The following is a 13865-nucleotide window of genomic DNA, read 5'->3' on the forward strand; positions in this document are numbered from 1 at the left end:
TACAGAAAGATTTCATCACTTGTGTCGGTCATTTTACTAATGAAAATTAATAAAAAGCCACCCAGTGGGACAGTCATGCGTGTACCACTGGTGGGCCAAGGCTCCTGGCAGTGAGACATGAATATGGCCCTGTTGTGAATGTGTTACTGTGTACAGTGGGGGTCGTACTGTGTCTGAGAACCTTTTTTTCATGATGGCTAGATTATTGTAGAAATAGTTCAGTCAAAATATTTTTTAAAATATGGGAATCATTGAAAAGAACTAACTTAAAAAGTAACTGCTTTTGGTCTTTTTAGTGGTTCTCTGAGGTAGGAAAATGGGCGTCTTCTGCCCTGATGTATAGATGACAGCGATTTGCCCACGGTCCTATCAGGCTGAGTTGTACAACTGAGATTAAAATGGATCTTCTTACTCACTTGAATGCTTCTTTTGTCTGTGCTAGGTTTAGAAAAAATCTTTCCCAGTATTTTACCATGGTCACTGATACCATTTTGTTGTGTGTATATTAGTAATAGGGATGATAAATCGCAACTGAACACTGTAGTAGATGCCTTCAAGCTAATGTGTCTAGAAGACTTGCTTTGGGGGGCCTAGGACTGGGAGTGAACTTAATTTTTGATGATCCAGTCCTACTGGAGAAGCACGTAGTTACCTATAAATTATATGGTGCTAATCAACTTTACTCTTTTAGCCAGAACACTTGAGACAATAACACTGGATGAATGTAAACAAGAGGAGCTACCATGAGAAGTTGAGACTAAGACATTAGTTTTTACCCTGTGGTTCTCACATCCTTGTGTACACTGGATTCTATCCTTTCTTTACAGATGCTGAAAATGTCATCTAAGGAGAAATATCCCTTGTTTACTTTTGTACATGGACCTTCCAGAGACTATGATTTTACATCTACTACGGCTAGTGAAGAAGGCCTTTTCTCAGAGGATGAAAAGAAAAGATTAAAAAGATTCAGCACAGAGGAGTTTGTCTTACTGTAGGGACGAACACACATCTGTGCTTGTTGAGAAGAACTCATTTGGCAGGGGAAGTGAAGAATAGCAAGTACATTTGATGCTTTTTTATAGATTAATTTTGTATGTTCTTTAAAAAGCATTTGAAAATATACAAGTTCAAAGATATTTTTCTGAAATGACTGAATGACTCTTCCTTTCTAATAAATATGAAGTGATTCTGGTTGCATTTCTGTGCCCCTGAGATCTGCTATGAACCTCCTCCTGAACTGCAAGCCCGTACCTTCTGAGTCTCCCCCTGCTGCCCTGGAGGTGTGTGCGAGGCCCCTCTAAGTCTTCAGTCACCAGATAGTTCCAAAGCCTCAGTTTCTGTTAATGACCAGGAGGCCAGAGAAAGAGTCCTCAGTGGTACATAGACTCCTGCTAATGCAACTGGAGGACTCTTTGGGATGTACCCTAATAATCTGCACAGTACATGTTAGCTGTGATGTGCATATAATTACATAAGCGGGATTCTGCGCTGAGATCATACTTAGCAATATGATTTTATAACAGCTCTTTGTTAAGCTTGCACATGTACTTTCTATGAGGACTGGATGAGTATTAGCTTTTCCCACAGATTTAAAGGTTATGTTATTAATAGTAACTGCATCCATTCAAATCAGATAGTGGAAATATAAAATAGTAGTAGTGTTTGTTTCCTACCTCAAAAATGGAATTTTATGAGAATTCAGCTTATGTAGTTTTAAAATCTGCAGATAAGTACCAGGAAAGGCAGGAATAGATTCTCCTCTGATGTTTGTTATTTGTCTAAAGCAGTATAGTAGTGTTTAGAAACTGAGGCCATTTACAAAGTAAATCTGCCTTAAGTGTGTTATGTGCTACTTAAAGGCAAATTTGTGATGTAAAATATCAGTTATTATTGAGCCAAGATTATAAAATAAATACTTTAATAAAGATATGAGAACATAAAATGCCTTTGAGTTTCAATGTTGGGATTATTTTAACCCTTTTATTTGAAAAATCATTATATCCAATGAAGTCTATATTTTTATAATGAAGGCAGATAATGTTGTTGCTCTGAAAGCAAAATATTAACTTATTTTATAGACTGTCTGTGTTTCCGTGTGGGAAGGCAACTCAGTATAAAGACATCCAATTTTGTATCATCTGAAATCATTGATCTTTTCCATCGGAGCAGCCTGTGTGTTTAGAGTGCCATGGGAAGCTGAAACAGGAAGTGGACAGGCAGCTTGGTGTGCCTGAGGAAAGCAACTGGACTTGTGTTTCCTGGTGACGATAGTGTACTGAACTGGAATGGTCTGAAATCTGAAATTTTCCCTTCCCCTAGATAAAACTTGGACACGTTAAGTCCAGCACTCTCCTAGAAGGTCAAAATAGTATAAGAACAAGAAGCCGGTGGTGTGCCAGGTTTTATATTGTGCGGTCTTCTCGTCTAAGCCATTGAAATTTACTGTTTCTACACAGCCACAGTATTTGCAGGATTCAACAATAAACACATCAAATGAGAGCACTCAAACCTGCAAATGGATCTGAACTGATGTAAGTGTTCTCTTAGAAGTACCATATAAAAGCTGAGAGTTACAGGATAGCCTTATTATTTTCCCAGCTTGCTTAGGGATCATTTTTAAGTGGAATTTTGGAAGGAGACAGAATTGCATGTGGACAAAGATAAGGTGAGAGGAAGCAAAGCTTCCTTTGCGTTGAGTTGTATTGCAAATACTACACTCAGAATATTGAACAAACAAAAATACATTACAGTATAGTCATCCACGTGACCGGGAATAAACAGAATCAGGAATCATTAGCATAATACATGCACTTAAATTGATAATATGTCCGAGTGAATGAATGTATAAATGGAAATTGAGAGAGTGCCAGATCTGGTGGTACATGCTTGTAATTCCACCTACTTGAGAGCCTGAAGTAGGAGGATTGAAAGTTTGGGGCCATTCTGGGCAATTTAGGGAGACTCTGTCTCATGGTCTTAGAAAGAGCAGGGATGTAGCTCAGCATTAGAGCACTTGGCAGGCATGTATGAGGTCCTAGGTTCAATCCCCTGTACGAGAAAAAGAAAATTGAGAAAGGCTGATGTGGTTTGCTTGCTCAGTGTCAACTGAGGATACCCAAGAGTTAGGTTAATCTTTCATTGGGAAAACTGGCAGCCACAAAACTGTCCGGTTAGGTTTAGAACAGAGGCACTGTGTGTCCTGGTTTCAAGCTTTGTTTTGAACTCAGGTTTCATTCCAAGTTCAGAGGGGCAGAAGCTCTGTCACTAAAGCCTGTGGATGCCTCTCAGCCTTGAATAAAGGGACATCAGGAAGAATGAGGTCCTGTTAGAATTGGGATGGCGTCTTTCACGTGGATACCATTATTAAGATCCTGGATTTTACCATTAACATTTTAGAAATGAATTTTTAAAATTCTTGATATTACTTTTTGCTAGTGAAGGTTTCTTTTGTCTCTTCTTCATAAGATTTGACACTTCGAATACTTTTTTGTCAGTGTATTAATGACCGGCAGGCAATTTTGAAAGTCATTGTATGCTGAATGAGTGAATGAAAAGGTCTTTTCATAGTGTAAGTATACCCCAAAAAAGTCCCTGAGGTGTTCATTTTTCTGTTTTTATATTAAACCAAACCCATTAAATCTGTATTAGAGAGAAGACAACTTTATCAGATTAAAAATGCAGGTCACTTTTGTGTCTTGTTAGGGTTAGGGTATAACACTGTCCAGTGGGAAACACATCAAAAAGTATGTATGTTAATTCCAGCTTGGTTTTAGAGGAACTAAAGAAAAAGAACACCAAAAACAACAACAAAGAACAAAAATGACTTACCTGTATAGTCTCTCCAGTTTTTGTCAGAAATTCCTACTTTTTCAAGCAATCTCTAGTTACCATCTGTTATTGCATGTAATCTGTTATTGCATGCCAGAAAGCATTTTATTTCTGGTCACATCATATCAGTCCAGCCATTTTCTCTCTTTTTCTCTGATTTCCTTTTTCTAGGAAGAAGTTTCATTTTTACGATTTATCATAGATCATCTTCCATGTCTTATATTAGACACCTAAGCATCTTTTTGCTATGTTTTCATGTACAGTATAAGCATAGAAAACTAACAGCTTTTCAAAAAACAGGAAACAAGAAAAAGGGCATGTAATAGAAACAATTTGTAGATGCATATTAAATCACTGTGTGAATAGTGATCGAAACAGACTGAAGATGAGAGAGGAACTGAGTGTGTAAAATACGAAAGTGGTGATACAGAAGCAAGATATCGGTAATATATGACAGAGGGAATTTCATGGAAAGACAAAGGATTGTTATTTTCTATAAAAAGAGCAAATGTCTTCCAAAATTTTTAAAGGATAAATATTTATTGCGGGGAGTTTACTACAGCCTGAGTCTTATCAGTCAGTCATAATTCATAGTGCTGTTCACCTGAGCATTTACGCTGGGGAGTCTGACAACTGAAAAGGTGCAACTTCAGACCAGGATAAATTGGAAACATCTATTGATTCTAAAATATAAATTGTATATAACTTTATATTTTGAATCTTAAGTCAGTTTAAGAACCTTAAGCAGTTTTGTGTGGCTTTCCTGGTTATTTAAAGACTCTCCTTGCCCATAAACTTTGAAAAATATTATATTTGGAGTTGGTATTGCAGACAGTTTTGAGTTAGTGTTTTCCTCTCATTTTTTTTATGCTCTTCTTGACATTATTGGTGGCAAGCAATGGCCCCAAACATTTGCAACCACAGTTAGAAGATTGCACTTATTCTTCCACAGTGACAAGAAACGTATGTTAAATGTAGAGAATACCTGTTTGTTATTAGGTAGAAAAATTACTTTTTTACTTTTTACTGTGTTACCCTCTAGCCAATTCCTCCAGAAATTTAGAAACTCAGACTTCTAAGATTGTCACCCAAGAGTGAGTCATAAAAAGTATTCTATAGAGAATTACCTTTCAAATTATTAAAAATTAAGTTAATTACAAGTATGATAAATAACATGCATGTTTTATGCTAAGTTAATGAAAAGTGACAGATCATGGATTTTAAAAATTGTTTTAAAAGCAGGAAAGGTAAAGGAGGTTGGAGAGCCAGTAGAAGTCTGAAAGCAAAAGGTTGGAAGAATTCTCAACAGTAAGTATTGAGGGTCTAGGCAAACACACCGTCGTGAGCGGACACAAAGGTGCACGGATTTAAAAGGCTTGTAACTGGTGTGACTTCAGCGTGGATGCAGGTCCCGGCGGGAAGTGCGTGCCAGTGCCGACATGGGGGCCCTGCGCCCGTGCCGTGCTGTGCTTCTCCCTTAGGGGTGAGTTGGGCGGCTTCTCTCTGCTAATATTTACATGCTGCTTCCATTGTCCTCAGTGTTGCTGTGCTCAGTTCACTTGTACTAAAATATAGTGAATATGGTTCTTGGGGCTTGGATGTTCACGAAATGGTTTAGGTTTGGACAGCCCATGCTCAAGAGTGCAGCTGGAACAGGATTTTCTGGAGAGATACCCATGTATATTTAAAATTATTCCCTAAATAGGTACAATAGAAAAAAATCCTCTGATACTTTTGATACTTGAACATGTTACTTTCATTTTCCATAGCTCCTTCTGTGGTAGGTTCATGTCACATTAATCTTTAAGCATGTTCAGCAGTTTGGCTCTGGGTTCCTATTTAATGGTGTTCCATTTGGAGAAGGGGCCTCCACTTAGGAAGCCTCTCATATTTTGATTAGATGAGGCATTGTTTTAGGCCTTGAGCTGCACAGGCTTCTTTCCTGTGAGCTGTGACTAGTTCCTAGACACAACCTCCGTGCTTTGCTAGTGTTTTTTTGGTGGGGGAGGTACCAGGGATCAAACGTAGGACCTTACAGTTGCCAGGCAGGCGTGGTGCCACTGAGCTATGTCTCTGGCCTGCTCTTCTGGTTTTATAGCTGCCAGCCTTTGCCCGTACCTAGAGATACTCTTATTTTTGTATGTAGTTTGTTCCTATAAATACTTGAGACAGTTGAATGAGAAGGAACTGAACAGCAGATATTTTAAAACAGTATGATTCTTTCCCAGGGGGTTTAAAGTAGTATTGTAAAAATATTAAAAACCTACTTTTAATCATATATGATCTTGACATGATCATGGTGTGACAGTTCTAGCATTTTGGAGACATTCCTTAATTTTGTTCTTTTGTAGTGAGCATGTAGCTGACAGACTGAAAGCTGACTCTAGTATGTCATCACCTGTGCTTTTCACTGAGGCTAATGATTATTTCTATTTGTATATTAATTAAATTTATGAGACTTGCATTTCTTACCACCAGTTTCATCACTCATTTTTGTTTTCCCAACATGTTTATAAAACAAATGGTAATATAAAATTCAATAATTTTATAACTTGCTATTTGAGTGGTGTAGAGGTGTTTGATTACATATGTGTAACATCTATATAAGGCCCAAGCAAGGTCTTTTTATTATAGTCATCTGTTAGCTTTGCATTATTGTAACAAGATGCCTGAAATAATCAGCCTTCAAAAGAAGAAAGGTTTACCGGTTGTGGAGGCTCTAGTCCATGGTCCCTCGGCCCTGCTGTGGGGCTGTGGTGAGGCGGCCCTGTGGCCAGTTCAGGGTATGGCAGAGGAAGCTGCCCGCCTCATCGAAAGGAGGACTGGGCCCCATTGAGGCCACGTCCCTGACCTCAGCCTCTGTCTACGGGTCCACCTCCAGAGCTTCCACTATTCCTAGCAGTGCTGTAGGCAGCGCAAGCCTTCAACACATGGGCCTCTGGGGGACCCACCCAGACCAGCTATCCCAGTGCAAGGGAGGAGTAGCTTGTGGCTTTCTTCTGTAGCAGCTTATGGAGGCATATTCACACACGAGACACTTCACCCTTCCAAAGTGTACAGTCTACTGGTGTCAGTACAGCCACAGAGTTGTGAAGTGGTCACCACCGTGAAATTCCAGAAGACTTTCGTTACTAAAACGAACCCCATGCCACTTACCTGTTGCCCTGATCTCTACCCCTCCACTTCAGGCTGTCAGGCAGCCACTACTCTGGATTTGCTATTCTGGATATTTCTTCTGAATGGAATCATACAATAATGGCCTTTTGTATCTGACATCTTTCACTTAGGATGACTTTTTCAAGGTTCATCCACACTGTAAAGTGTATTGGCACTTCATTTTCTGTGTGACTCAATTTCCATTAGATGGATATGCTACATTTGTTTATTCATCGAATGATGGACATTTGAGTTGTTTCCACATTTTTGGCTATTATGAGTAATGTTACGAGGATTCACAGACCTGAGCATTCATACGTGGCACTGTGTGTTTCATTTTCCTGGGGATATACCTTGGAGGTGGAATTGGTAGTCAAGGGGGCACTCTGTTTGCAGAACTAACCTGTTTTCCAAAGTGACTGCACCATTATACAGTCCTGCCCACCACATGTGAGGATTCCAGACTTTCTGCGTCCTCACTAACTGGGTATTGTCTGCCATTTTTATTTTAGCCATCATAGTACATGTGAAAGAGAACCTCATTGTTCTGATTTTCATTTTCCTAGTCATTAGTGATGTTAGTGCTCATTTTTAAATTGGGTAGTTTATATTATTGAGTTGTACTTATTCTTTGCTTGTTCTGGATATAAGTCATTTACCAATTGTATGATTTGTAAACATTCTCTCATAATATGAGTTATTCATTTACTTTAGTGATGATGTCCTTTGAAACATAAAAAGCTTTTAATTTTGATAAAGTCCAGTTTCTCTGTTTTCTATTTTTTCTTTGGTTTGTACTTTGTCATACTTTAGAAACCTTTTCTTAATCCAAAGTCATAAAGATTTAAACCTATATTTCCTTCTAAGAACTTTATACTTTTAGTTCTTCCTTTTAGATCTTTTGCTCATTTTGAGTTGATTTCTGCCTGTGGTGTGCAGTAGATTTGTATTTATCCTTTTGTGTGTGGATACCCGGTTGTTTGAGCACCGTTGTTGTTGTTGAAAAGACTTCTTTGCCCTGTTGGCGGCGGTTGGCATTACTGACACTGAAAGCATAAGGGTTTTGTCCTGGGCTTTAACTTCAGTTCTCTTCCCCTTCCTCGTGCCCTCTGTCCTCCCCCACAGCGTCTTGCATAAGCCAAGCCCACTGTCCTTTGCCGTGCCCCCACCCAGACTGAGCTCTGCCCCACTTACCTGTCCTCGTGCCAGTACCACACGTCTTGATTATGGCAGTGTTTTAGTAAATTTTGAAATTGGAAAGTGTAGGTCCTCCAACTTTGTTCTTTTTCAGTATTGCTTTGGCAATTCTGAATTTCTCAGGAATTCTAGGATTTTGTCAATTTCACCCAATTTTTCCTTATTTTTAGTCTTCAATTTTTTTTTTTTTGGCACTGGGGATCGAACTCGGGGCCTTGTGCTTGTGAGGCAGGTGGTGGAACCACTGAGCTACATCCCTGGCCCTAGTCTTCAATTTTAAAACAAGACTTTATTGAACTTTTACATAGCATAAAGTTGGCTATGCCAAAACACTGATGATCCATGTTTAGAAAATAAAACTTGTAAAATACGCTCTTATACTGTGATCATACCATACCAGACAGGTCAGATTTCAGGATATGTTATACCGAGGCATTGGCCAGGGCGAGTGCTTCAGGAGTAAGACCTTTCCTGGCTGCTCCACCACTATTTGGGAAAACTGGGAATCCTTGTATTTAGGGAAAAACATTTAATTCCTCTACCAAACTACCTGTGTTCCACAGTAGAGATGGCGTTGTGAACTGGTTAAACTGTGCATTCAGGGACTTCATCACTTAGTAGAAGTATGACCTTGTGCAACTTAATGCCTATCACACAGGGTCACGGTAACTCAGTGTCCAGTGTCCACACAGGCCATGGGTGGGTTACGGCCAGAAACAGTTGCAAAGCATATGCCGGCACACAGCAAGTACTCAGTAGCAGTTAGTCTTTAAGTCTTTTTGTTTCGTGTTTTGAACTGGCACTGGAGTACCTCGTTAATGACCTACCTGTTTAACGACTGTCCAGACTTGCGACCGAAGTGCATTGTTTGGATTGATGACCCTCCCCTCGGACTGATGACTGTCTTTTTTGTCCAGTTCTGTACGTCCTGTGATCGAGCCTTGGTGTCTTCTGTGAGGCGCACGGTGCTTGTACAGCACTGGCTTTTTCTGATTGTGCTGCACAGAGCAGTACTGTGGTCTTGGGTTCTGTGATACATCACAGTCCTGCCTGGGAGTTACGTGGAGAACAGCAGAGCCATCCGCTGGGGTTTCCTTTGAGCATTGCCGTGCTCTGCATATTGTAGTGTACAGTATATGTACAGTTCCTCATTTAGTGACCAAATCTTAATGACCTAGTCCCAAGAACAACGGAACTGAGTCCATAGATGAGGAGGGTCTGTGTAAGAATTAGGAGAGAAAGATAAACCTCTACTCGTTTCAGTACTGAATGTCTCTTAAGGCCCTGAAGAATACGTTGAAATTTAAAGAGTGACATCCTTTCTGTCGGGGAGCTCAGAAATTTGCTTATGGTTAGGGAAGCAACACAAACTGTCACACGTGGTAGGCAGGAGAGACGCACCAAAAATCAAAGGCAGTGGAGGGCGCCCCCTTCAGCGGGCAGCGTGTGGGGTTAGACTGGTGAGGAGGGTCTTGGCGGGAAAGGCTGCGTTTGAGGCGAACCCTAACCATGGAGCGTGGTTTCGAGGCAGGCAGCTGACCTCTGCATTCTGGTGGTGAACTGCACAGAGGCGCCAAGTTGGCCCAAGGGCGTGTTTTCGGGGGAAAGTGGGCTTGGAAGGGGGCTGTCCCCTGGGGCACATTTGAGGCCCTGCGCACAGCTTGGAGCAGGGCGCGGTCCGCAGCACCCGGCCCTGGTGTGCACAGGGCAGCGGTGACGCCGGACGACTCGTAGGCTCCAGAGCGCTGTGGGCCTCGCGTGGGTTAGCGCACGCTCCTTCGCTGGGTGCCGGTGGAGACAAAGGGAAGGGGCCGTGAAAGGAGAGAAGCCAGTGATCTAGGAATCAGAACGAGGCTTTAGTTTAACACTCTAAGATTGGAAGATGATTTCTCTGTCCCGTTTGTTGGAGGCTGACTTTACCAGGGTGTAAATCTGTAGTTTCAGTGGATGTACTTAGTGCATTTATATGGGGCTAAGAAAGGGTAGGTAATTTTATGTAGGGCTTCTTAACCCGATGAACCCAGGAATAGAATTCAGGGCTCGGGAACTTGGACAGGGAAAAGCTTCCGTCTGTATTTTTACTAACATCTAACTGAAAATAGTAGCTCCTTCTGCTAGCAAAGTAGGCAACAAAGTACGGTCGTATCAGCAGTCGCTAGGACTATTCTCACTAGAAGGAACTAGATGTTTTCCTAGGATAGTTAACTGTTCCCTTTAGCCATGTGTATTTTCAGCTAAATTTTAGAACATTTTTCTGAGGGCTCCCAAAGGCCTTACCAGATTTCCGGTGTAGAGTGAGGAAGTTTGAGGAATAGAAGGTTGAGAAAGACAGGAAAATCAGGGTCTCAGGCTGACGTGTGGAGCTGGAGCACTTTGGAAGGTTAGAAGCAGATGGTCTGAGCGTTGCGGGTGAGGATGAGAAGTAGGGGTACAGTCAGCATCTAGAGGGGGATCGCGGAGCGCCTCAGCCCAGGAGTGTGAGATGGGAACGGAAAGTTGGAGCTGAGCAAAGAGACAGAGGGGTTAGCGGTTGCAATGATACCTCGGATGGGGATGAAAATAGGGAGCCTGCGGAAGGGAAATCTAAATTTTGGAAAGAATTCCAGAAGCAGACTAAAGAAAGACACGGGCCGTCTGAGCAGTAGGTAGAGGATCTGAGAGACAGGCAGCCCTTGACAGATTCGTTCTCTGTTAGTGGCGTTGAGAATCAGGTCGGGATTGTTTTGGAAACCAAGTTGCAAGTTGCACAGGAAGTTTATTTAAGGCCCTCCGGTCCTCTCTCCCTCCCCAGCACGCACCCTGCCCGCCCTGAGGTGAGAATCCGGTAGCCTGATGAGGTGACATTTTGAGCCTCTCTTCTTTGCCTGGCCTCCAGACCTCAATTTTCCAGAGACTGCAATTGAAAAAGACCTTTTGTTACCATACAGCGGGGCGGGGGAACTCCCAGTGGTATAAAACAGACTGAGGACTTTGCAAAATATAGCAAGTTCATGTCTGCTAATATGTTAAGTTATTTGGCCTCCCTGGCTTAAGTAGTGACTTGTTGTTTTCATGCTAATACAAATTCTTGTATTAATAGGAGCATGGCCCTGGGTTTCTTCATCCGCCTGGGAAAAAATTACTGGTTTGATGGTAAACAAAGAACAGAAGAATCAATTCACTGTCTTTAATTTTTAAAAAGATGGCATGAAGCAATAGCAGAGTAATTTTAATTGTAACCATCTAACACTTGCAGTCAGTAGGATCGTTTGTGTCCTGTTTTTAGGAAATGGAGTATTAGAGAGTACATAGTGCATTAGAAATGCAAAACATGACCACATGTTCTCAGGGTTTTGTCAGTGGGACATGAAAGAGGGCTTGTGCTGGGCGCCCAGCTCCGAGGCTCTTCTCTGTTCAGTGTGTATTTACAGAGATGTATGAATATTTGATTAATGAGTCATCGTCTCTGGAGAAATGTAATAACTATTGCTGTACAAAGCCAGGCCCTCACTGTCACACAGCTGCCCGTGGTGTCACGGACACTGGGCCCTTTCTGAATGTAATGTGCTCCGCGCAGTGAATTCCTGGTGCAGAAGAGATCTGTGAGAGGCATTCAGTTGCCTGTTTTGAACTTTACTCATTTTACAGGATCTGATTTGTAAAGATTTTTCCAATGAAAATAAGCAGTGATAGGGAAACTTAAAAATGACCTTTTTATTTTAATGATTACTCTCCCCAGAAGTTAGTTGGAAAATCATTAATAAGTGAAAAGGAATGGTTGTCCTCCTTAAAATTATCTGTCAGGGATTCAGTACTAATTTTTTTCCTGATCACTATGCAAAATATCCACCAACAGTAGAAATGTAAGATACATTTCTGATTTAGATTGTAGGGCTCACATCTATTTGAGTGTGATAAATCTAGATTCATTGTTAAACATAATTTAAGCCTGTTCAGTAATAATTGTCCATTCTCCAGCCTTCTCTTTTTTGTTTTGTTTTTAATATCTATGGAGAAATCAATTCTAACTTTCAAAGTCAGGTAGGTATTTTAGCAATGTTACCTCGGTTTAACTACTTGAGTAACAGGGAGAAATGTCAAAAAAAGATAAATTCAGTGCGGGAGGCTTCGCTGGAAGCCGTAACCGCAAGTTGGAATTATCCACGCTATGCAGAATTCCTGCAGCCGCTCTCCTCGGGGCCACAGTGCATTACAGCCGACGTGTAATGAAGCCGCTATAAAATCTCTGGTAATTAAGGGGGATTTGACAGTAATTGCAACAGTGAATCAACTTAATTATTACCTGCTTCAAGAGAGCTAACCTGATGTTATAATCTAACCTTTTCTACTTTTAAAATGGGAGATTAAACAAGTATATGTAGCATTTAAGAATTAAATGTGTTGAGATAGAATTGTATTAATATACTTCTAATATACATTTTTTATGCACATGTACACATCAACTTCTGGAGAACTAGCACTCAGCTCTCTCTGGCCCCTTCGAGTTATTTGCTAGGCTCTGGAAACTGAACCAGCCCACATCTCTAATTCAGGTCGGTTCCTTCCCCAGCTCAGACAGAGCTTGGCTGGTCAGGCTGACTACTGCAGAAGCTCAGAGACATTGTTAATGTTAGCGTGGACAGAAAAGCAACACCAGAGTTATTACTGCTGCTGTTTACATTTCGGCAGGCAGGTAGACTGTCTTGTAGAGCCGTACAGCCTCATCAGAAAGTACAGGCACACTGGCAGGAAGATTTAGAATCATCTCGGTGCTTCTGGATTATCTGGTGTGTCCAGCGCCGGTTATTCCACCCAGGCTGTGCCTCACAAACTTTCCATTTCCTGTCACCTACCAGTTTCCTATCCTCTTCCCAGGCCTGGGAGTGAGAAGGGGTGATGGTAGTCAGGATGGTTTGGGTTTTGTCTTGAGATTCAGGGGCTTGATGCTAGGCTGTACCAGGCAGTGTGGGTTTGATGTGAATTCGTGTCCTATCTCATGTGTTATCAGGTACCTAGCAGATGTGATTGGTCCCAGGGTTTGTCATTAAGGCTTGGCCTCCTCTCTGGCAGATTTCCCAAATTCTCTTTTCTGTTTTTAAGCCTTGTCATACTGTGTCCTCACTGGCTTTGACTTTATTAATAGCCATAATACCTCTCGGTAATGATAGACCGGTGGGTCCGCAGGTTTGTTTTAGAGCATAGGTCTTTGTGTTTGGTCTGTGTGGAGATCCCGGGTTCCGGGCTCCTTGGAGCTGGTGATCAGGCATGGATGGGGTACTGAGTGGGGATCAGACAGTCCAACCTTCGCTGTGTTTGCCTCACTAACAGTGTGTTGCCACAAAAGAGAACCGGACTTGATTCAGCATGGGGGTGGCAGTGGGTCAGTTACTCAGGACCCCTGGGCAGGCTTTGATATTGGTCTTTTAAGATCATTGATTTTATAAGCTTCCTTCTTCTGGTGTGTTGTAAATTAAGCCTGAGTTCCCTGAAGGAAGATTGAGAATACAGATTAAACACACCTTGTTTGCTAATGTTGCTTCCTGCCGTTGACCAAACTTTTTGTGACTTTTCACTAACGGAACTTTTTCACATTTTGCAATGTGCATTCTAATTTTAATTGGGTCACTGACTGACCTGGAATAAATTGTCTAGGACCTCTTTCTCTTTTATTCCACTACCAGAGTGCGTTTCAGAAACTCTGCATG

General features: G+C 41.4%; 1 protein-coding gene across 32 annotated transcripts in view; it reads left to right on the forward strand.

The window, feature by feature from the left end:
- Positions 1-13865, forward strand: part of Atg4c (autophagy related 4C cysteine peptidase) — a 112819-nt gene that overhangs the window by 66962 nt on the left and 31992 nt on the right. For 30 of the 32 annotated variants that reach the window (XM_013071021.3, XM_087212825.1, XM_087212822.1 and 27 more), the window contains one exon: positions 828-1136. The exons of 1 other annotated variant lie outside the window; for it this stretch is intronic. In XM_013071021.3, coding sequence (XP_012926475.1) covers positions 828-995 — 168 coding nt within the window. In that variant the 3' untranslated portion in view covers positions 996-1136. Of the gene's footprint in view, positions 1-827; positions 1137-13865 lie in introns of those variants that run through there. One more of the 32 variants, XR_015451899.1, reaches the window with a different exon arrangement.

The sequence above is a fragment of the Heterocephalus glaber genome, unplaced genomic scaffold, assembly GCF_053883595.1.
Source record: "Heterocephalus glaber isolate CG9 unplaced genomic scaffold, H.glaber_assembly_v1.0 deba00001442, whole genome shotgun sequence".
In the NCBI taxonomy this organism is placed as follows: domain Eukaryota; kingdom Metazoa; phylum Chordata; class Mammalia; order Rodentia; family Bathyergidae; genus Heterocephalus; species Heterocephalus glaber.